The 25104-nt window shown below is 35.1% G+C and overlaps 1 protein-coding gene across 2 annotated transcripts in view; it reads left to right on the top strand.

The window, feature by feature from the left end:
- LOC142353383 (uncharacterized) overlaps positions 1-23355 on the top strand; it is a 59775-nt gene extending 36420 nt beyond the window's left edge. The window contains exons 9-23 of one of the 2 annotated variants that reach the window (XM_075405614.1): positions 3476-3678; positions 3968-4021; positions 4401-4488; positions 6516-6590; positions 10011-10230; positions 13116-13206; positions 13614-13740; positions 14107-14288; positions 14997-15179; positions 15683-15819; positions 16485-16499; positions 18369-18446; positions 19132-19269; positions 21724-22046; positions 22601-23355. In XM_075405614.1, the coding sequence (XP_075261729.1) occupies positions 3476-3678; positions 3968-4021; positions 4401-4488; positions 6516-6590; positions 10011-10230; positions 13116-13206; positions 13614-13740; positions 14107-14288; positions 14997-15179; positions 15683-15819; positions 16485-16499; positions 18369-18446; positions 19132-19269; positions 21724-22046; positions 22601-23265 (2579 nt within the window). In that variant the 3' untranslated portion in view covers positions 23266-23355. The remainder of the gene's footprint in view (positions 1-3475; positions 3679-3967; positions 4022-4400; positions 4489-6515; positions 6591-10010; positions 10231-13115; positions 13207-13613; positions 13741-14106; positions 14289-14996; positions 15180-15682; positions 15820-16484; positions 16500-18368; positions 18447-19131; positions 19270-21723; positions 22047-22600) is intronic. The other variant, XM_075405615.1, reaches the window with a different exon arrangement.
- The last annotated feature ends 1749 nt before the right edge of the window (positions 23356-25104 follow it).

Raw genomic sequence — 25104 nt, 5'->3', positions numbered from 1 at the left:
TGTTAAATGTGTTTTCGCATCACAAAATATGATTGCATTTCGGAAGAACAACTTGCTCTTTCGTACGGGCTGTTAAAAAATCAGTGGTTATACCTAAACTAAACATTATTATGTCTGATTAAGCAAATTCTTTGAAAATTTCTTTCGAAATAATAGATTACTTGGTAGAGAGCATTTAATCGAATGTAGTTTTTTTAGCAGGTTTTTTGGGCATAATTTTCAAGCCAGCTTTGTGATTCTTTGATATACTCTTAACTCCAGACCAAGTCAATTATTACACGTTTAATTAAGTTCTTTATTATGGCTATATTTGCTGTGGTTTAAAGACGATTGGTGCATGTAATATTTAATCATATGGAATAGGGCGTTTAATGTTTTGTTCAAAGCCGATTTTGTAAACAAATACTTTTGATCACAAATTTGAACACGCTTCTTTCGTTTTTATCAAAACAGAAGAAAACCTCTTTGAAAACCCTAACAGCGCCGTGAAATATGTAATGGGCGCTATATTATAGAACCGATTACTGAATTTGATTTATATCCTGTTTTTAATAATAGTTAATATTACAGGTAGGGTACAATCTGGACGGGCAAGTGGGCTTGCGATTTGTAATAAAATTCTTTAAATTCTGGACAAATTATATCCCCCGGGTTAACTCCCAATTTTCCGGGCTTTTACTCCGGGTGCTGATTTCCTTTATAGATTTTGTGTTGTTTCCCTAAGTGAGTTTATAGTCCAGACCAAACAAAAATTGACAAGTTGAGCAGTTGCTATGTTTTGAATTGTCTTCCAGTTTGAGGTGTAGAAAACGCGAACGCGTTTCAGGGGTTAAGATCTTAATTTGGCCCAAATGACAAGTGAAAACAAAACTTTGTTCACGTGAGTTAGATCTTGTCAAATCATTCCCCCTTTGCGCTGAGATTGAAGTTTTGATGTACTTAAGGACAACCCGGCTCAAACCAATTTTGAAATTATTAGAATATATTGAGTTTCATGCAATAAGTAGGAGAGTACAGAGAATGTCTTTATTGAGAGATTTAAAACTGCTATTAGAAGATTAGATTGTCGGCATCTATGGGTTCTAATAGAAGCTGAAATTTGCTATAAAACAGGAGAAATGTACTTTTAGACAATTATCCAACCGTCCGTTGTTTATGGTGATCTATTCTCTTTCAGGCAAAGTTTCGACGCATTCGATTTATTTCATGGATAATTATTTGATTTAAAGGCTGCCATGATTTTATAGCTTTCAGATATCTGACTGTGAAAAGTTGCAGCATTTCCAAATAGTCGTTTTTTTCTTAAAATTGTGACCAGCGTTAGAGGATGTCAAGGTGCTTATGGTACTCGAAAACTAAACTAATTTTCTGTGGAAATACAAAATTTAAAGATGTAGAAAATAATCTTTCAAAAAAATCAACCGTTTACAGCAGAATTTTTCTATTTATTATTTATAATTATTTTTTGTGGAAAACTTGAGTTTAGTTGTTCCCATGCGAACCAATATCTACAGTATTTGTCAGTAGGTATCAGAGAGGCGTCTTAGAGTATACACTCTAGTAAATAAGTTGTGATCACAAGATGGAGCTTGAAATGAAAGCTCAATATAAGAGAGCATAGTTAGACAATCGCTGTGTGGACCAGTTGGTTCAGTGGAGACCACAGGATTGCAATTATTTAAGAGATTGTGGGGTCTCTACCTGCAATAGTCTAAATTTCACTCTCACTATAATGGTGTAGACATAGAATCTACATAACGAACAAATTGTCTCCCCAATAAAGCGACTTTAGCCTTGTACATTTGTTCTGTTTTTGACTTCAGTTCTAAAATGACGATATTAAAAACTCAATCTACTTATTTTTCACCTGAAAAGATATATAGCTTAGAATTAAGAAACATCAATTTACAGCGTACATTTGTTTTGTTTATTTTCTTTTTATTCATGCTCCCATACATGGTAGTTGAAGAATAAACAAGAAAAAATAGTTTCAATTATCAAAATAATCAGTGACTGATCCAGCTTTCAACTTTGAATGGTCATTATGGCACACTCTTCAAGACTACTCATTTTTCCTTAATATTATCCTCCCGAATCTTGTTTTGTTTTGCGAAGTTACTATACATCTTGTGAGATCTCGCAAAAAATATTTTTTGGAACGCATTTGTGCTAATTAACTGAAAACTTTTTGAGTCTGACCAGCACTTGATAAAAAAGATATGTTCTCATCGTTTACTTAATTTGTAACTGACCCTAAATTTGAATTCATTTTTTTGTATGTCATTGCTTTCCCCCTAGCTAAATTTTGGTGTGAAAAATGACAGCTCAATGGTCCTGGAACAGATGTAGAAAATCCTACCTATGAGAAACATGCTGAATGCTGAATTATATAACCGCAATTTAGGGTGAAGAATCAATATCAAGTTCGATACTTGTTTGTTCTTGGACTGAAAACATGCTCTCAGTTGCTCAGTGTTACTGTCATCAGTTTACAGTTATTATACACACCACCTAATACATGAGCCATAAACTGGCCAGAAAAAGCGTTGTTTGTTATGGCATTGCTAAGATTCTTAAAAAGGAGATAAATATAATGATAAATATAAATGTAATGAAAAAATACTGCTGCACAACTATTTCGTTGATGGTTACTCGAGGAACCCCGAAAACATTCAATCCAACATGCCTTCAAGGAAGATTATTTGATTTTCGATTTTTTAAATTTATTTTCATTTGGTTTATTTTGACATGAACTTGCAATTTACATATTTTAACGCTAGTTTTAATTACCTTGAATTCTTATCATAAAAATGGCTCATTTAATATGGTTTTGTAAGTCAAGGTTTTTTAAGTTGTTCTTGAGAAAGTTTGGTACCAGCAATATTTCCATGTGTAGTGCCTGAATATTAACTGAATATTAAGTGCATTTCTCAAGTTGCACATTTTGTTTGCAGAGAAGAATATTGATGAAAGAGCAGTGTTAAAGGCACGACCTGTTCTATAAGAGCATGGATTTTGAGAAAAATCCTGGGGCTATGTTTAAGGTCAAAAGGTCAGTTACCGTACTGAACTAAAATGAGCAACGGAAATTTTGACAGCTTCTTCAGCAAATGAGAGTATTAAGGAACCTATGTTACAAATTTTTAAGTTAAATTTCATTCTAAGTTTTGCTTGGTTTAATTTACCCGCTACAGATTAGCTATTAGTGTATTAATTACCTGCACGGGTCCTCAAATTGTATCGTTGCTAATGAAATTATAAAAACATGGAAAAATGAAAATTAAGGAAAACGTTGCCTCTACTCGTCCAAAATTGATTTCATTACATAATGTCTCAATTAGAATAAATAGACAGTTATCAATGAAGCAAAAGCAAGCATTACTTTGTCAAAATCAAGCTAATGAAAGCAATAACTTATGATCATAGTGAAAAATGAACAGATCCTTTTAAAAGCCCAAATATTGATTCGTTTCAGCATTCGATCAGAGTGAGAACTATGACATGATATTGGCGAGTGAAGCGAGTGCGTTCTACTCTGCCACAAATAAGTTCGCAATCAGTGTCAGGTGGAAATTTAGCCAATATGTACCTAGTCCCCTGTCCATACCTGTGACTGTATCCTGGCAGAAGTTGATGAGCGGAGGCAGGAACTCAACACCAAGATCAGATGTCATTTCAGTTAGTTGTTCAGTTGTAGAGTTCTTGTTTCATCCGATAAACACCCCCTCCCCGCCTCGCCTTCTTTAATGAACTATCGTTAATAGTCAAGTGGGGGTTTATTTTCTATCTAAAATTATGTGGGGGTTTTTTCTGTGGGTTGTTTTTGTCCGAAACTGGTCCTTCTATGTCGCCGTTAACGTAAATGGTCCAATTTACAAAGTGTTTGAAGGCGTGATAGGAAAGACCATTCCGTAGGTCATATAACCACCGAGTGATGAAGGTCAAAAGGTCGTCTGTGTTGTTTTAGGGGTCATTTGAGCACGCCTTCTCTGTAGATCCAGACGCCACGTATAACGTCAGGGTATGTATTCTTTAAAGTGCGTCCTTAAATTGTTCAGCTAGGGTTTATGTTTTCCCAAGCATAGATCTACCAGGCAACGTTTGTCAAAAAATGCTATCTCTGATACTTGATAATTCGTTGTAAATGTTAACTTTTAGCTGAAACTTCCCCGAAACTTAAACAGTACACAAAAATTGAATTAAAATCTAACAACTTGACGGATATCTTGCATGATTTTTGCAGGAGTTTTGCAAGATCTTGCAAGATATCCGTCAGTAACAGAGTGAGGGGGTCGGGGGTAGGGTTTGTTCTGATTTTTTGGGATTGATTACATGGAAGTGATGGTTATAGTTCTGGTTATTACAAACTGATGGTTAATAGTTCTCATTATTATTATTAGGTATCACAGGGGACAGAGATAGACAGAAACAGTGTCGCTCATTCCATCTATGTCTCTCATCAGCTGGAGGAGGAATACAGGAGATCACGTGAGTATTCCCTTCCACCATTCCGCCAGTTCGTCTATTTCTGCTGAAGCCATTGCAGCATCATTTCTAGCCTACTAGCCCACTAGTTTACAATTTATTGACACTATCTTTAGTTCTGATTCTTTTTTCACCCGTAATAACTGACTGGCTGTAATTGACACCTATGAAATTAACCCGACTTTCAATTGAGGCTAAAGTTAGTGCCAAAAAATACTTGTGATATTCGCAAATATGATATAGTTATAAATAGTCCTAGTTATAAATAGCACAGAAAAAACTGTACTCAAGTCACCTGTGAAGATTTTTCCCACATCTGGAGTGATTTGGAATCATTTCTGTCTGAGATAAAACCTACCGAATAACTTTGGAAGAATGGCCCTTGAAAGACTTGTGGGAGCTCAAATCTATTGCAGCGTGCTTCTCTGCTTTAGTCGGGGGGGGGGGTAGCTAATTTCACTAAGGGGGCTTCAAATGACGTCATCATAGTTACTATATACCACTGTAACCATTAATAAAATTTAAAGTGAATAAATGACACCACTTTTGGTTTAATTTTCTGTTGATTTTTAGTAGTGAATTGCCACCATTTGATTTCAGCTGCTTAAATTTGGGAATGAGAGAGAAATTTAGATCACGCAAAACGAAAATGTCCAGGGGCGCGAAAGTCACTTGAAAAATCAATACGGTCAAGCGAAAAACTTGCATAAAAAGACTCACTCGTTTACAATAATTGCTTCGAACTTTGGTCGAGATCAATTAACAAGTATCGGTTCATATAGGGTTCACAAGAAAACATGTGTCAGTGAAGAATTTTTGTGAAACGGGAAAAATTTCGATTTGATTCTATCTAAATCTTATTTCAGGCAGATTTTTTGTGTCAGGTTAATGGGTCAGCTTATTTATGGTTGCCTGTTTGAAGATGAAGCAAAATAAAAGAACAGAAAGTCAGCGCTGAGACAAAACCTATCTCGAAATACTGAGTTGGTTTTGCTTTTTGGTTATCACCTTAGGATTGCAAACCACAGGCGATGGTTATTATCGTTTCATGTACTGATCCACTTCTAATCTCCTGCTCCTAACTAAATCCACTGAGTAGGGTGTTTTTTGTGCGTGATCTTTGTTTGAATATGAACAATATAAATTTATTTTTTTGTTAGCTTTTCTCCTTTGTGCATGCCACAGAGAAATTCTCTTCATTGAAAAAGTATTTCTTCAGCAATTTTTCTATTCAAGTATCTTAAAAATTTCCTTCTTTTCATTTTTTTCGTTTTTTCAGACTTTCTGGTTCCTATTTTTACCTAAATCAATTTTATGGTAAGACAATTGCAGTTTTTTGCTTTGTGAATAAAATTGATTTTTATAGATTTTGATTTGCAAAGGATATCAAACATAAAACTTGGATATTTGAGCAAATTTTAGAGTTTTAAAAAAGTATCGCGGAAGCCTATAATTCGTATGATAATATCTATGCCCTATTCCTTTGTACTCGGACAGTTTTCTCTTATATCATTTTTTGAGTGCAGACAGTTACACTTTTTTTCTATAAATTATTGAAATAGTCTTGCAAAAATCCTTGGTTGTCCTACATTTGTTGATATTTTGGTTGTTCAATTGCTCGAAGTTTGAAGCAATTAATTTAAATGCGTTTGTCTTTTCTTTATGCAAACTTTTTGCCTTTGACCGTTTCGATGCTTTCCTTCTAGTGTTTTTGTTGATTCTTTGAGAGACTTTTCACGCTTGTGATAAGATCTGCCTTTTTGGTGATCGAAATTGCTCTGTTAGAATTTTGTCACTATTACAAAAGCGATTTTGAACGAAAAAGAAGCTAAGAAATTGTTGTTTAGCGGATAATATGTCAGATCGTTTTGGCTTGCATAAAACATTTCTACCTATACTCCTATAAATCTTATTGCCCCCGCCTATCTTTCGAGAGTAATTCATCCGACGTTAGTCGGTTTATATTTGCATCTTTTTTGTACCTCAAATAGTTGAATCTTTTTGTAAAAAGTTGTTTATTTTCATTTCAGTTCCAACGGAAGGCACCAGTAGAATCAAAAAGGAACAAAATGCCCATCTAGATGTCCAGCTCCTTTCCCTAACACGTAAGTTGAAACTGCTTCATTCATTTCTAAACTAAATATTTTCTCTTCAAAAAGTTTTCTCGCTTCTGAAATGTGTTCTAACCACGTTCTATTGATTTGTAGAATAATACAGCAAATTTTCAGAGATAATACTGATTTACATAACTGTAAATGAATAATTGGAATGTTAAACATAATCTGAGTGCTAGACCATATCTGTCCTGATAGTTGCTTAATTTTCGCTTGATTTATATACATTTGCTGTCATTTCAATTAGGAAGAAATAGTTTTTTCATGATCATTTAACTAGAGGCATAATTCTGTAGTGGCTTGAAAGTACAGAAAAGTAAACTATCTCTGAAATAAAAGTTGAATTGACCAAAAATAAATAGCTGATTATCTAGATCACAATTTAAAAGCGCTCGCTACTGCTTTAGTTTTCTACCCGATTGATGCTCTATATGTTCTGACGAGATTATTATTTTGAATTAATGTGTTGAAAAGAGCTGAAATTGTGCAACAATCGCGTTGAAAATAGTACATTCAACGGATAATTATGCTTTATGCACGAAAATAGATTTATTCGCTGAAAAAATCTTTTTTCTTCAGCGACTGTCAGCGCATTTCGTACATGATTTTTTGGCAAATACAGGGGACGTATTTCTTGGACGATATTTCTAGAATCATATATTTAATTGTCGTAATCTATTTAATGATTGATCTCAAATTGTCTGGAATCAGATAGTATGATGTTATTTGCAACCTGAACAAGTGTTGTTTGTTTATTTATTTACTTGTTTTCCTCTCTGTCATGACCGTGTGATTAACCCTTTTCTTTCAACATAGCATATCAAGGTATAGATTCATTTCTTTCTTCTCTTCTTTCTCACTCACTCAATTGTGCGTCTAAAACAGGTTGAAGGGCTCTGCGTTCATACTTATCCTACTTTTGCTTTAACACTGCAGAACAGAAATGTTAACTCCTCCACCCTCCCCGTCCCCCTCCCCCCCTCCCCCCTCTCCTCAGCTCTTTCCCTCCACTCTAACCCTGCAACCCGACCGACAGTTTTGTTCCCATATCACAAACTGATAGTGATATGATATTGACCAATACAGTTTCTAAAATACGGTGAAATATTTTGACTTCACTAAATACATCATTAAAAGGTCTGAATATTGGTTTTGAGAAATGAATTGTAGTTCTAACAGTATTCGGGGTAAACGTGAGGAGTAACAGGTCTTGTAGTTGTTGTAACCCAATTAAATTGAAGTGAAATCATTTTTTTTGTACTAGAAACCATGACTAAAGAAATCACTTTAGAGGCATATTAACATAACTTTCCAGATTTAAACTAATTAGTTAGATTTATAAACTTACAAAAAAAGTTCACCATTAAACTAACCACCGATAAACATTAGCTACACTTGATCGCTACCAGTTTTAAATACGGTGAAAAAAACGTTAAAGAATTTTCGTCTGATGCTAAATGTGCTGAATTGTTTTGGTGGGGTCAAGACTTTTTAGCAGTCATGTTTTTTAAAGATTAGAAACAGGTAAAACAAAGCCGTAATAACCAGCTGGTTAAATATTTACATCTTCTCAGATAAACTGACGATATTTAAATTCAACAAAATAAAGTCATAACAAATTGAAGAAAAATTTCCGTCATTACTGACTGTTTGTTTTTATCGGCGAAGAAATGGGATGTCAACGATCCTACCCATCTAATTATCTTTTTGTTCTTTTGTTGATTTTACTAAAAAATTATATTAGTTTTTGTTTGATCGTAAGTTGATTTTTGCTACACTGATATCATAGAGTTTTTTTTTCATTTTGAATGTGTTTTGAATGAAAATAAAAAATTTCTTTTCCCATTTTTTAGATTCCGCTCGCGTAGTATCTACTATTAAATGGACCTCTCATTTAGTTGAACTTTTATGCTTATTTGAGATAATAAAGGTTTTCGATGAGAAAATCCGAATAAGCTTTCTTAAACTTTTTTTTTCGGAATGAACTGTTTTGATACAAAAAATTTATAGTTTGACAAGCAGAGCTCAAAATTGTTTGTAGAAAAAGGTGAGATAGCCCAATTGAACAAAATCTAATGACATGACTTTCAAAATTATGTGAACAAGTTATAAAAGCTATTATCATTTCAGTCGGAACTGCGTTTAGTTATCTTTCGATTTTTCATCCTAATTCCTTCTGAATTATCTTATTTTACTTGCTTTCTGGTATTGATCTATAAACGATTTTTTTTAAATTTAGAATTCAATGTTGGCTGTGTCTCTTGCCAGTAATTGATTTCGTTAATCATAAACTTTTAATTTTTTCTCAATTGCAACTTTTATTCTCAATTCTGAATGGAAAATAAATATCATCTTCAAGTTGAATCGCATAGAAGTCACGTTTTATTATTTGTAAAAAATCACTAACGAATAAGAGAAAAATCGTTATCAATGAATGTGTGCCTTGGGGACACCACTGTCTTGTCTTTCCCATCATAGCCCCCAGCTTAGTGGTCAGATAACGTATAGCCCCCCATCATGGTAAATATACCATAATGGGAGTTATAATTTCGGGGGGGGGGGGGGGGGGGGGTGGGCTATAATGGCAAAAATCCCCATTGTCAGCTGAATTTGCATCTTAAAATTTCTCAGCAGCCGATGTCGACTGGAAATTCTTCTTGCCTTTTTGAAACGTATACCATTTTGTACCGAGTTAACGATGCTTACTTGATACAAGAAATTAGCCTCAGCAGTTTTTTTGTTTTGAATGTTTTCTGTGATCACATTTGCGAACCATAGACAGCATCTATTGACAACTCTTTGTTCTAAAAACCATTTTTTTGTTCAATGTATCTTTTATATAGGTACTAATAAATTGACCTCAAAGAAATATCTGTAAAATTTTGCAAATAAAGATTTCCCTGATAATATACGGTAGTTTTTTTAAACTACAGTTTTGTGTCCTTCTGTGATTGCGTGTTACATTCTTATCATGAAAAAGTACGGAAAATGTTTTTTTTTGGGGTACACTTGAAAAGAGAAAATTTCCAACTGCGTTTTTTTCGACTTTGATACCACAAGAATTGACCTGTCCCAGTCCCGTTGTCTAGTTTATCAAATAATTAAATAATTTAGAGATATCTTTTGATGTCTTAAAATTGAAATTGAATTCTCCAAAATTGTGCTCTACCCTTTGTGGAGTCTATAAGACACAATTTTCTTTCAAATATCAGTTTCATTTTGGTGAAGGAAAAAGTTTTGTAAGTGATCAAACGTTTTTCTTTGAAATATTTATCCTTTTTTTCTTTTGGTGGTGGTCAAATTTTGGTTGTGGTTGAATTGAAAAAAAACCAATATCGAGAAAATTTCTCGTCAAACTTATTGGAAAATTTCTCTTCAAACTTATTGTAAAAAAGTAATATCCTGTTTCAGCTTCGATTCTGACCCTGTTGATTGTGATGTCGACATTCATGGTAGTGTTGTTAATTGGACTTCTGTCTTTCGTGGTTAAGAGGAAGTTGATCAGACCTCGGAACTCTGCCAGACACAGACTGATGCACTGTGCAGGCGGAACTCACGGAATAAGAGGACAGGATCCGAACATGTATTATTGGTGGAATGAGGAACAGGCGGCTCTGGCGGCGGCTCAGTCGTAAGTATCTTTGATGGAAATAGGAAACGGTTCCTTCTAGAATTTACGTAATGGTTAAGTGACTGTCCTTGAAGTCACTGAGAACTTCTGGTGTTTATCGAGAACAGCGAAGCTGTTCGAGATATTAAGTCAGAATTTCGAAGTGACTTCTGCAGAGTCAATTAACCATGCTTAAAACACGAAACACGCACGTTAAAATGATGAAAGTCAACGAAATTCAAATTCTGGCTAAGTAGCAACTTCTGGCATTTTGATTTAATTCTGGCACTGCAGACTTTCGGCATTTTAAAATGTGCACATGAGTGTTTAATTAAGTCGAGCAAAAGGGTTTTTTCAAGGCCGAGTTTGGCAATTTTAGCGTAACCAATTCAGCGAGGTCCAAATCAACTGTGTCTCTTTGAAGAATATCTCTGAGGCGATATGAACTTAAAGTGATTAACATAACAAAATATTTTTGAATTTTTTCTATATGGTTAATATTTAATTCATTTGAGTGAGTAATAATAATAACCGGTGTTCGTTTTAAATTCACTTTTTGGTTATTTTCAATTTTATTAACAATAATAATCCTTAAGTGACTTGTTCATTTCTCCATCGAAGGATTTTTCAACATCCGATTCTTCATTTCTAACTTTGCTACAATTTTTAGCACCCCACTCATTGGGTGAGTTGAAGGAAGAGGATCGTCAATAGCTGTGCCCTCTTTTTGTGCTGTAAACATTCAAGAGTCATTTTTCAATGAGGCAAAATTCTGGCAAAATTCTGATATACCCTGGAAAGAATACCCTTCTTATAGGACGCGTCAACCGTAGATTTTATCCATCTGTCTAATCGACTCATTAGGCGGCTAATGCTAGTATGTCTCAAAAAATACCATTGTGGCTTCATGTTCAACCCAGTAGCTATTATTGAAATTTTCATCCGTTCAATTTCTCCATGCATAAGGACAAGAAAACGCTATCCATGCTCTTCAAAAACTAGGAGCATAACTATCTAATCCTTTACTGTTGCCAACAACTAACAATAATCACAGCAAATTAGCTCTCAATTATATCATATAATGGTATACATTTTCGGGGCACAAATTGTTTGGTAATCTAGGACGGGGGTGAGGGATTTTTATCCGACAACTGACGAATCAAACATTTAGCCTTCAATCAGCCCTGAAATGAGAACAACGCTTATTTCAAGGGTGAGAAATATACGCTATATATGACTTTTTTTTTACTTGTATCTACTAGAAGACGTCTATCAATCCGTTGGTTTCTCAATTTTCTGTGTCTAGTAGATCTATGTAGACGGCTGTTATTGCTAGTGCTATTTTATGTTTATTAATTTTTGCATGAATTGGGACACTCAGGCTCTTTGTTAAATAATATAGGACAAGACAGGTGTGTGCAGTCCAACGAATTCCAGTTACCAAATATTCAACACAATCAGTTTCAACTCAGCGAACCAAAACTAAAAAAAATGATAAACTAGTTTTTGAACAGAAAAAATCATGATATGCCCGACGCTGCAAGATATATTTATGTGCCTCAAAATAGAAGGTGTCTTTTCACAATTTTTTGGTGCGATTCATTAGGTTTTATTTCAAATAACAATGCCAAATAAAGAAAAATCAAGATTTCGGAAAATTTGATTTATTGGTAAGCAGTAATAGGTGCTTTGAATTGAAACTGAATTAATTCTCTATTAAAGGCCGCACAGCGATAGCTCTTGGTTTTTACAATTCAATAAATTTGAGTTATATTTAGGCGCTGTCTTTTTTTAAGATCTGTTCACACATTTTCATGAATTCTGAAGTCAAATTGGATCAGTGATTTTGGTCTCGCCAAAACAAGAAGTGGAACGAAAAACCGGATGGTTTTGTGGCGTAAATTTTTTTCGCTCTAGTTTTAAAGTAGATTGAGGAAACGGTGTTTGAACAAAAATTGGTTTTCTCACTACTGGTTTTATGTTCACATGAGGCATTTTGACAATGATTTTCTGTTTTTTAGTTTTTATCTGATTGTTTGGAAATTGTTTTTTCAATTCACTCATAGTCCGTTCTAAGTCTAGTTTTTTGTTTAGTCAATGAAAATTCTTTGAATTGTACTTCAGGACTTCTCCTGCTATATTTTTTATTTCGTCGTCAACATTTTTGTTACAACCATATGACGTCACAACCACTTCAAATCTGCTTTTGTTCATTCGTTCATGCAATTTCAACTGCAGTGTGTGTGACGTCATTTCTCATTCTCAGTGGAGCGAGTTTTTTGTTCATTTGCGTGATTAATTTCTTGCTCACAGGTGACTTATCTCGTTCTCAAAAATGACTTACCTCACTATGAAATTGACGTTTCTTTTCTTTAATTCAAAGAGATAAGGTCAAGGGAATGTGTGTCACTCTATATGAAGGTTAATTGAGAGCAGCTAATGGAGACAGCAATATTTTATACAGATTCATAATCAAAATATAGCATCTCATCTTTCAATGAAAAGTGTTTTTTGGTCTGTCTTTTCTTGCTGTTTTTTGAGACTGTACATATACGAAGCTGTTGCAGCTATATTTTTGAAATCCGCCAGCTATGTTATTTTAAATGAGCATTGATCTCGTCTCAAATCAAGAATTGTGGAAAGAATTGTGGTTACAATCAAATTCAATTTTGCAAAAAACATTAAAATTTTGATTATTTCATGATTTTTAGAGAGTTCATAGTTTCTAAGCGGAAAAATGAACAAAATCCCTGAGAATTTACAAAGTTTATAGTTTCTAAATGCAAAAATGAACAAAATCCCTCAGAATTTACAAAGTTTTTAGTTTCTAAATGCGAAAATGAACAAAACTGAAACTAAAAAAATGGACTTTTCTTTTGTTTCTTTCATGTGTTGTTTATTCGCAGAGGTGCCATGTACGATTCGTGGGAAGTGCAATTGGAGGATGTATTCCTCTATGACGTCATTCTACAAGGCTCTTACGGAGCAGTCTACAAAGTAAGTTTTAAATAGTACACAATTTACGACATAAGTATATAACACGTTTATCTTAACTAAACATCTGCTAGAAAGCGTTCTTTTTTTGTGATTTCTTAAAAAGGAAAATTGTAAATAACAATCTTGTGATAACAATCTTTGGGGCTTTGCATCTTTGTGAATTATCCAGAAATTTTTTGGATAATTCACGAAATTATTGAGAATTTATTGAGAATTTCGAAATTATTGAGCATTTCGACAAAAGGGTTGCTACCTTGCCAGCAGTTTGTGAAGTAAATTTAAATAATGGCGTATAATTTGAACGCAACCAGATGATTTTTAAAAAAATTGTTTGCGAACGATAAATTTGTGATAGTGATTATATTTTTTTAATGAATATGTTATATTTATTTGTTGCTGTGTTGCAGGGTGCAATTCCAGTCCAGTCCAATCTGTCAGTTCCTCCTGGCTACCACCACCCCACCGCACCCGGGTCACCCTCCCACCCTTCGCCTGACAAGACAATCTTACCAGCTGTCATCAAAATGCTGGCAGGTTAGAAACACTTTTATTTCTTACAATGTATGAACAATTTAGGGTATTTTTAGCGATAATAGTTTGAGTGCAGAAATATAATTGAGTTCTAGAAGATGCAATTTGTAATCCATTAGTCTTTGCTTCAGTTTTTGTGGTCAAGAAAAGTAATTTTATAGTAACAAATATTCAAGAAAAGCTTGAAGTCAGATAACTGATTTGTGTTTTTGGGTTTTTGGCAGAAGGTAATGTATTTTGATTGGTCAAGTGGTAACGGGTTGTGATTGGTGAGAGGGTGATGGACGGTTATTGGTCAGACAACATTAGGCTCTGATTGGTCAAATGGCGACGTTCTTTGATTCTGATTGTAAATAGAATTTGTTTCAGAGTCAGTGAGTGAAACAGACAAGTTCCACTTCCGGAAAGAGGTTGAGATCCTGAAGCGGGTCGGTTACCATGACAACCTGTTGAATCTGTTGGCATGTACTACAGTGAGTGAGCCCATGTGTATGGTGTTGGAGGATGGGTGTCAGGGTGATCTTTTGGGCTACCTTAGGATGTTCAAAATGGTTAGTAGAACCCTGATTAAGCCATCTATTAACTTGGTCGGCTTCGGAAAAAACCCCATTGAAAAAGAATCCACTTTTTTTCTGATAGAAAGTAAACCTCCACGGAAACAAATCCTCCACTTAACTATTAAATAGTGGCACATTGGCCATGCCTTAGCGGTCAGTGAATTTGGATATGAAACTATCATAAACAAGCAAATTATCACGACAGAAATTCAATTTAAAAATGGGTGTTTATTTCCGTTGAGGTTTTATTTCCGTGAGGGGTTTATTTCTAGACTCAAATTAGTACACGAGTTGCCCACTTGCAAAAAGTAGTGATGTCATTAGTAGAATATTGGGGTCTTTCCCATTATAGCCCCCCCCCCCCCCCATGAAAATATAGCCCCCCCCCCCCATTATGGTATATTGACACTTTGCATTAGTGGCTTGATTAGTGGTTTGAACCAAATTTTTAATTGTCATTTCCTAGATTTTCAATTCCCTTAGCGGATGGCCAGATTGGTAATAAATTAGAAGTCTTCGATGTTAATTAGGAAATTGAGAGATCTAACTACATTTCATTACTGGTACCAATTTTGGTACCAAGTTTCTGGTCTGAAATGCGGTAACCGGATTTAGCCAGTAAACCTCCTCCCCTACCCCCGGCCAACAAAAACATTTATTAATTTGGGAAATAAAACAACTTAATTGTTTCTAAATTTGCAGGACTCGAGTGGTGAAAACGAATACAGTCTGCACCCCTCCCCCAACTACAGCACCCTGAGGACCCTACCCCGTTCTGCGGGACTTTGGAACAGCAGTAGACAGCAACACAAGAACGGGGATGACCTCATAGCCCCCACTAGTGGCTTGTTAGAATCATTCGCCAAACAAATATGTCTAGCTATGGTTAGTATTTCTAGAGTAGTTTTTTTATTTTGACCAAAAACTCTGAATATGAAATCCTAATGCTCCTGCATTTAGTTATATGTTAATAAAAGTTCAAAATTTCTTGAAATTTTTTCATCCAAAATATCGAAATCAAATTTTCAGCTCCGGCCACAATATAGCCTTCACTTTAAAAGAGATGTCTCGCAAAATACTCTTGAAACTTTCGAAGTGAGACAGCTAAATAAAACGCAATTTAGAATTTATTTTTACCTCTTTAAAAAAAGAATGACCTTTTCCATCTCCCTGCGAACACAATTTGTGATTCCATAAAATGAATGGACAAATTAATCGGACAACAGCCATTATTAGATTAGGGTGCAAAAATACAAATTAGCCGCTGGTTAAAAACGGAAATCTGAAACAAAAAAAAAAACAAGAAAATCACATTTTTATACCCAATTTTATCTTTTTTTACAAGCGACAAATAATTTGGTTGTGAAGTTTTGGTTGTTGTGTTGCAGTGCCACCTTTCGTCCAAGGGTCTGTTCCACCGAGACCTGGCCTGTAGGAACATTCTTCTGACTCAAGACTACAGTGTCAAAGTGGGGGACTATTCCATGGTCAGATTCGCCTACTCACACCCCGAATACCTCTCAAGGTTCCCTCATCAATTATTCTATAATTGAATTCGTTTTAAAATTATTACAATCAACTTCAGAGCCACCTCTTAACGTGCTATTAACCTATTCGGCGTTCTCGCTTGCAGTTTTTGCAGCTCTCTCTTCTCTCTCTCATTATCTAGATTACTGATTAAGAAACATTAATTTATAGGATCTCTGGTATCTTTTCCGTTTGTGCCCCCCCGCAGCTTAGCAAATTTTAACGCAATGATTCACTATGTAATGGCATGAGCTCTGTAACTTGGGGTGCATAACGAACGGGGGGGATGGGAGGGTACAAACGGACAAACGAAAAAGATCCGATGTCTGTTTTTGATCAGTCCGAAAACTCGAAATTTGTTGAGGGAAAAAACGATTTCGGGGAAGTTGCGGTATAGGATTATACTTAAAAATATGTCCCAGATCGATAACAATATCATAACTTTTGAGTTTCCTCGACGTTATAGCAATAAAAAATGGACCTTCGTTATGTTTTTTTACGGGAATTATAAAAATTCAAACTCATTTTAGATTTCACGAAATCTAAATTAGATCACAGACAACAGTACTTGTTTAAATATTGAGCCGGAAAATCTTTTTTGCTTCCGTAAGTCAATCGTTTACTTTAAATTCCAGCTCAATCTGCTATTTATGGCTTTTTTAGCGATAACGATTTATGGTATGTTATTTGACTGTATTAATATTTTCTGTGACAAACTTGCTAATTCTTTTTATTGTCTAGCACAATGTTTGTTCTATAAAAAAGATAACACGTCTATTTTCCGGAGAGGGTTGTTTTCAATTTCACGAAGAACGTTTGTATTGTAACTAACAATCTGTGAGTTGAGCTTCTTCTATTTTCTCTCGGAAGTTTAATTTATCTCAAAATGAATTTCAATTGAATATTTATTGCTGCAAACGCATTTTTCGAAAGCCAAACCAACTTTTCATTGATGTCCATTTTAAGACAAATCCTGAAACAACATAAACTTTTCTTAAGGTAAAAAATACTATTGTTTAATTTACCGGAATTATCAGCTACGAAATATTTCAAAGAGCTTAAGCTTAGTTGAAAAAATTACTTAAATGATTAGCTGCTTTTTGATTAAATAATTAGTAGTGTAAACAAGTTATTTGATCTCAAAATTGCCCTCTCTGATTTGAATCTACTTTTTTGGTTATGATACCATCTGCATATTAAACAATCTTTGAGTACAACATGAATTGTTTTTGTTAGAATATACACTCTAATATGTAAGTTGTGATCACAAGATGGAGCTTGAAATGAGTGCTCAATATGAAAGAGCATAATAAGACTCTCGCAGTGTGGACCGGTTGGCTCAGTGGAGTGCACAGGATTGCAATCTTACGAGATTGCGGGGTTGCAACCCACAAAAGTTCCAGACTTTACACTCGCAATGATGGTGCTGACATAGAATCAACATAACAAACTTGTAGTTGCTTTAATGATTTTTGTGTATGGCAAAGCCCAGCTACCACAGTTAATCTTGGTGCTAAAATAGTTTCGCAGCTTGATTTTTATCAGTAATAATGGATATAGATAGGTTTTTTCATCCCCAAGCTCAGAATCGCGGACAAATTCTCAAGCAGAATTGTGCATTTTTTGAGCTCAAAATTTTTAAAAACTGAAAATTGGTTATGATTTTAATGGACCCTTTATTTAATAACATTCCTAGTTTTAGTTTGGCTTTTTCACGAGACAAAAATTGTCTTTATTGTGTCGTTTAATTAATCCGCACAATTTTGGGGAAAATTTTGTCAATTTTTGACTCGTTTCACTCAAATTTTTCTCTGATTGCTTGCTTAGACTTCCTATTTTTTCACCATTGGCTGTCGCAACTCCCGTTGCCAAATTTTGGCTGTGTTAGTAGTGGTAGAAGTTGCAGAAACGAGAATTCCATAGTTAAGCAAAGTGGCCAATAATTAAATGACGTCGAAATGACTAACCAAATGGTCAATAATGGTCATCTGCAATCACCAAATTGACACAATCAAATATAAACATGATTGAGAGTAGTAAAAAAAACTAGATTTTCATTCCTCGAAAAATAGACCAAGCTCTTGTACAAAACGTTCAAAGAGGTTGAAAAGTTTGAATATGTGTAATCGGATTCCACTTTTACTGGAAGTTGAGACCGTTGGACGACTTCAATTTACAGCTAAAAGGACAAAAATGTAGTTTAATTGGTATTTTTTTTCAACTCAGTGACTAATGATTAATCCATTTGTTAACTGTGAAAATGTTGTTGATTAATTTGATCGTGGCGCATTTTTATCAATTAACATCAATGTGTAATGTTTATGTGTGTATTATATAAACAATAAATTGTTTATGGTTCGATAGAAACACAGAAACATTATAACACGTCGTCTTTTTTTACAAAAATATTCAGACCTCTTTTTGTTCAGGATATTTTGAATTCCTGCACCGACCAAGAGATCTCTGTTAGGTCTAACTGACCTTATAAGTTAAGCAGAGAAATAATTGGCGATCAATGTCAATTATATTTCACATTTTGTATTTCAGGATAACGGGGAAGATGCCCATCAAGTGGATGGCTCTGGAGGTCCTCAGAGACCAGACATTCAACGCCAAAAGTGATGTGTAAGTAGTACATTTAGCCCATTTTGCACCACACGTGTAACCCGTTTTAGGACCAGAGTATTTTCTGGTAGCTACATAATGTATCTGTGCAACAAGTTGGGTGTGTCCATTCGAATTGGATTACAAGTACAGGTGCGATATTATTAGACATAAGACAATTATTGGGGGGGGGGGGGGGGGTGATTGGACGAATAATATTGTTTTGTTTCCGAAATGTAAATTCAAATTTATCAAAATCTGACTTCAGTAATGTATATAGCTTCAGTGGTAGATGGGTAAATTACTAAAAAGAACCATTTTTTGATGTTCTTTGCACTAAAATATCACAGTTTATACACGTCAACAAAAACATCAAAAAATGTGTTTTTTTTGTAGTTTACCCCTCTTCAAATGCGGTGAATGCGGTGAATTTTTGTGAGAAATGCGGTGAATGGGGTAAAAAAAATAATTCACCGCATTTCTTACAAAAATTCACCGCATCGACTTTTAACACTGGCAAAATAATGTAAGAAATGCGGTGAATGCGGTGAATGTGGTGAAAAATATAATTCACCGCATTTCTTACAAAAGTTCACCGCCTCACCTCGACCCGGGTGGGTTTACTTACATGTGAATGTTGAACTTTTGGTCATAGTCGTGAAAATGACATGTTTGAATCTAAAATAAGATTTTTTTTTCTCGGCAGGTGGAGTTTCGGAGTGGTTCTGTATGAATTGTGTACAGTGGGAAGTGTTCCATATGCAAATGTGCCATCTGCTGAATTACTCAAGACACTCCAGACAGGATACAGGATGGAACAGCCCAGCACTTGTTCAGACACACTGTATGTCCATTTCATCATCTTCTTCAAAAAACCCTTCCCTGAATATATTTACAGTTATTTTTTTAAGACAAGATAGCATGCATTTATTGTTGAATATTGTGTGAGATAAATGGTTATGTCCAGTATGCAAAAGCCAGCCACAATTGTTCACACGCACTGTTTATTATAAAACTATTTGTTTTTTTTTTAATTAAGTAAACGTGTTATACAAACAAATAGTTTAAACATACTTGTAAAAAGCAAAAGAGAACATTAATTTTATCTTTTATGAATTATACAAGCAGGTATGTCAATTAATTTCATTGAAATATATGTTCATATTTCAATAAGATTTATCAGGTGTTAACAAAGAACTCGTAATTAATATGGTTGTTGCCCATTTTAATATGGGCAAAGTTGTTAAAAAAGATATAGCCAACAGTAACTTTAAAAAAATACTGTATAGAATGAAATCAAAACTTAGTGTACGATTAATCTTTCGTTTTTCTATTTTAAAAACACAGCACTTGTTCCGTTGCACTGTATTTATATGAAAAACCGCTTGTTTAAAAATATTTGGCAACGTTTAAAAAACATGCAGTCGAGATCATCATAGGCGGACAGGCACAAAGGCGATTGATGTATTTTTAAAAAGGAACAAAAGTGAATTCAATGAAAAGCTGCTGAAAAACATTTAATGTTTTCATCAGATTTTTTAAATTAATTTTTTCAATTAAGAGTTTTTTCAATTTTTTAATTTAGTAAAGAAAAATTGAGGCTCAAAAATTAAACCATCCGATAGATATATTATGAAATTGGTATCTGAAGCTGATAATAAAACGTTCCTTTTAAAAAAAAGCTGGTTCAATATTTCCTCACTGGAAGTTAAGACATTGGCGACTGAAGTGAACATTTTTTTAATGTCGAGTTTTTCATTTAAAATTTTTTTCTATTTGTTTTATTTTTACTTTCAATATTTCAAAATTAATATTTAATGTATATTTTAATATTTAAATTTATTATATAATTTAGTTTTTCTATTTAGTTTTTTTTTCTAATTAAATAACGTTTTTTAAACAGTTTTTATTATTAAACTGCATAACATTTTCGGAAAAAATAGAATAATTCTTTTTCATTGAATTCAATTTTCGTTTACTTATCAACAGTCCGCAAAATGCCAAAGCAGTGATTACATTTTTTAAAAAGACAAGAAACTTTTGATTATTTGAACCAAAGTATCTTTGAACCTGTTGGTTCAATTTAAATAAATTTTCTCAAAACTTTTTTTTTGTATCTTTAGCTCTTTTTTGACTGCCGTGAAGGTTGGGTTTCGAAAAATTTTCTTTTCAATGTTTTTTCTTAAAATTTTTGTCATCAGTCTGAAATCAAAATAATATTTAAAAAGCTGTTGATGCTTACACTAGCAGTAGAATTCACATTTCGGAGGCTCTTTGGAACTGAGTTTACCTAATTGTTTCAAAATTTCCTCTTTTTGCCTATAAAACTTGATTTTTTATTCCCCATATCGCTTGTTCTAGCGACGGGTTCGCATCAAAGCGAGGCTCCGAATAAATAAAGGGAATCTAAATTTTGTCAAGTTTTTACACAAAAATTGAATTTTCTAGTTGAAGGTGCCTTGTCGGAAGAGAATTGCGTAGAGAGGGAGCATTTTGTAAACAAAAGCAGAACGTTTTTCTCTAGCGGTGCGTTTTTATCCAGTTGTCCCGTTTCTTCTCCCTTTAGCTCTTACTTTGAGCTAATTATCAGATGTCTTTAAAAATGTTTTAAATTAAATAATAATGATAATATTTTGTTGGTACTGCCAATACCATTCAATAGTCATACTATAGTCATACATTTTTGCATACATTATACAGATACAATTGATTACACTGTGCGGCACTGCAAGGTCGCCGTTAAGCCTATCTGGTTTGTTTTCAGGAGCCTCGCTGAAGAGTTTTGAGATTTTAGTCGGAAAAAAATTTTAAACAGAAGGTAGATTTGGAATCATTTTTGTCACAATTACAAATTATTGATCAATTGTAGCTTTGTTTTACAGAGAGCGAGACTTGATTTTGATCAAGAAATTTGCATTTTTATTCTTTCAACTGCACAGACAATTTGTTGTCTCTTTAAATCTCAAAACAACAGAATGACAGTTTTGCAAGTTTTTGGAGCGAAGGAAAATTTTAGATTCTTTAAATTGTTTTGAAACTCCAAATTTGGTCAGTTCATTTGTTCTGTAGCAAGACCTTTAACCTTATATTTGTTTCTAGACATTTCTCTCTTGCTAAATTATTTCTAAACACAATTATTTCATGTTTTCAAATTATATTTGTTGTTTATCATTTGTGACACACATCACTGATTCGCGCTCTTCAATTTTTGTCTCTCTTGTCTCAAAAGGTGCTCGACATATTTGCGTTAACAAAAGACTTGCTTGCTCGAGACTAGTTTGATTTATTCGATTCTCAGGTACAACATGATGATTGGATGCTGGCGGGAAAACCCAGAAGAGAGACCTGACTTCCCCTCCCTTCTGACGTCACTCTCCGACTTCGGCACCACCTCCTCGGATGATAGCAGTCCTCACAACTCCTGTCTCATTCAACTCAACACTGACGACAGTAGTTCCTCGGGGGAGCAACATCATTCGGAATTGTGTGCTCCCCCTCCCCCAGTTCCCCCTAAAATGGTACCTTCGGGACCCCTCGGGAACCCGATGACACCTGGGAGGGGGTCGACGTCTGGAGTGCAAATGGGAATGGGGGCATTTAGTGAATCGAACACGCTTTCGAGTAAGTCAGAGTTTTGCTTTTCTGTCGCCATCAACTTTCAGAGTTAAGGCAGAATCCAAGGGTTAGGTCCAGACCCAAATTGAGCTATGGTCAGACCCACTCGAGTGCACACCCGTGTGTTCCCAGACCGAAATTACAGGATCTGGACAGCGGTTCGAGCGCACTATAGTCTGGACAAAGGTCTGGGTTCGGTCTGATCAGAGGACATTTTGGTCTGGAAGGTCTCATCAGAAGTCAATTTGGGTCTGGACCTAAACCCTGGATGGAATCACCATTTTCAGTCTAGGGCAGAATAAGGGCAGCTTGGTTTTCATTATGGTTATGCTGATAACTTGTATGAATTATATTATGATCATTGTAAAATCAGAGAAACTCACCTTTTGCTGCTGAATGTGAACTATGGTCATGGTAATTTTTTACGATAGAAAATAGTCATTGAAGAAAATGCAGTCCTCTAAGTTCCAAGTCTTTAGCAGTTTATGGAGTTAGCTAATACCCCAGTTTGGTTGTTACACCGGCTTAGATCCCAACTTCATTTCGATTGTCTGTTTCAGGTTCAGAAGCTGGATCTATGAAGCGGAAAATGTCATCACCTCCCAGTCAACAGCAGCAAACGCAGCCACAGCAGTTCAATGGTGTACCTCAGGAACACCACAGCGGTGGAAAACCGCGAAAGCCCTCCGCCAACCTTCCACTAATTCCGTCTTCAAGTCCAGCACACTCCCCTCTACAACCTTCAGCCAATCAGATCTCAATTACGTCACTCAACAACAAGTCGTCAACCAATGAGATTCGAGAAAGCAACGCCGAGCTTAGTCAGCCGCAAAACGGTAACAAAAATGGCGAATTCGCCCCTTTTAGACCTGAACAAAGCTCTTTGAAGACATTCGCAACTCGAGCCGGCAACAGCAAAACGAACAATGCAATTCCGAAAGCTTCCGAAAGCCTACCTCGAAAACCTTCCGTAAATGGAAGCGAACAGCAAAACGGTAGCAGTAACCATTCGTCGTCTCGAGGAGACCTCACCATGATTAACTCGCCAACAGGCGCGGGTTCGAAACCCGCTCCGGGCCTGCAATCTTTTGGTGGGCGACAAACTCCAATTTCGTTTCAGAGTAATAGTAACAGTAATAATAATACATTAGTGCATCCTGACAAGACTAATTCGAACGCTTCAAACAATTCGCAATTTGAAAATGTGTCTTCCAAATTTATTTGAATTGTATTTAATTATATTAAAATCAATTACAAGACTGCCCTCCCCACCCTCCCGCCCCATGCATCCATCGACAAAATGTTTTCTTAAGCCTTAAGAGTTGCCCTAAAAATTGAAAAAGTTACAAAATTATAATTTTCTATTGCGACATCTATGAAAAGTAGTAATAGAACTTTAATTATAGGAAATTTCGGAAGTTCGCTTTCCTGAAAGGTCAAGAAATTGTCAAAAACGAATTCATTAATCGTTAAGACACAAAACTGTGTGGAAAATTTTTACTTGATTTAGTTCAAGATAAACTAATGATAAAGACAATGACTTTTGAAATCTAATAGAGGGTTGTACTAACCATTGCAATTAGCAGATAAAGCAGTTTTTAAAATATTCAAACGGGATTGGTTCGGGAGTTGGGGGGGGGGGTAGTTCCAAAATTACTTCATCATAATTAGTTGAGAGGTATGCAGTATAATCATGTTGCACATGTACTTTGCAGTGAATTTTCCCAAATTGGAAATTTTTCCCAAGTTAGTAAATTTGACCTTTGGCTTTCGTCTCTTTTTTTTTCAATTAATTGAACCTTTGCATTTACGTACCTTAGTTTACAAATGACATTTGCTGCCTTGTTTTGTACTATGCTCAAAATTGTAACGACAGTTTTGCTCTTTTCAAATTCAAATTTATTATTCAATTCTTTTCATTCTCGTTCAGGACGGACCCGGATTAGCCCTGATAGTCTTTTTCATGCCTTTTCACAACAGATTGCTCATCTGATATTTTTTCCGGTACCTAACCATTTGGGCTGTTCTCTTAGAGCATAAGCAACCTCTAAGTACAATAATTACCGAAGTTAAGCAATTATTGTATTCCTGGTCCTTTTTCATGTAATTTCTTTCATCTGATTTTTTGTCTTGAGTGACGTTATTCACACAAATTGATAAGGAGGCTTAAACTCAAGATCTCAAGCGCAGTTCGGGGAGTCTTAGACTCCCCCACCATTCCTTTGCCCCTTCATCCTCCGCATACTTAACCCATTTAGGCGTAAATTCACGGTATAATGAGGAACTGTTTAGGTGGAATTGAAACTTTAGGAGCTGCTATAGGATCTGATGCTTTTGTTTTCTCTTGTTTACTCCAACGCAATAAAAAAATTGAAGAACCTCTAGACAATTTAGCATATGTAGACGGTCCTCAATGTGCTCTTGGTATTTTGCGTTTTTGGCTTGGTGCACCCAAAGTGGTGTACTCTTTGCGATGCAATAATTCTTCGGACGAATCAAATAGAGTCCTTCGAAAATTTGATTCGGTCAAAAACTTGCGTGCAACCTTTGGAGGTATTCTTAGAGTTTTGATATCAGACACCTCTTGAGACCAAGCATGCCTTCCAATCAATAAAACCGGTGTAGGAATAAGACGATCAACAGATCAAGTTCACGCTGCATACGTTGGATCTGTTTTTCAATCCTCTGTTCTTGTAAAAAAATTAACAGGCGATAAAACAACTGAAGACATCTCATTTGTTACGGCAATTGAAGAATCGAGTGAAATTGCGACGATATATGCCCCTCAAAGAAAAGTTCGAGAAGAACTTGTTAAGTCAGCCTTGGACAACTTGTTAGGAAAACAAAGTTCCATAGAAGAAAAAGCTCGTTTGCAATCTCTTTCTCTACCGCAGTCTGGTGCCTGGATATCCGCAGCCCCCGTTCCAGCTCTGGGATTACGCCTATCTTCCAATGAGCTCCGTGTTGCTTTCAAATATTGACTGCGTGTAAAATTGTACGAGAACGAGAGAAAATGTCCATTTTGTAAATCTGGGACTCTAGCAGTAATGGGCGACCATGGTGC

This window comes from Convolutriloba macropyga, chromosome 14, assembly GCF_964194025.1.
Source record: "Convolutriloba macropyga chromosome 14, txConMacr16.3, whole genome shotgun sequence".
NCBI classification, from domain to species: domain Eukaryota; kingdom Metazoa; phylum Xenacoelomorpha; order Acoela; family Convolutidae; genus Convolutriloba; species Convolutriloba macropyga.
Note: the sequence above shows the minus strand (reverse complement) of the source record. Positions and strands in the feature narration are given on the sequence as shown.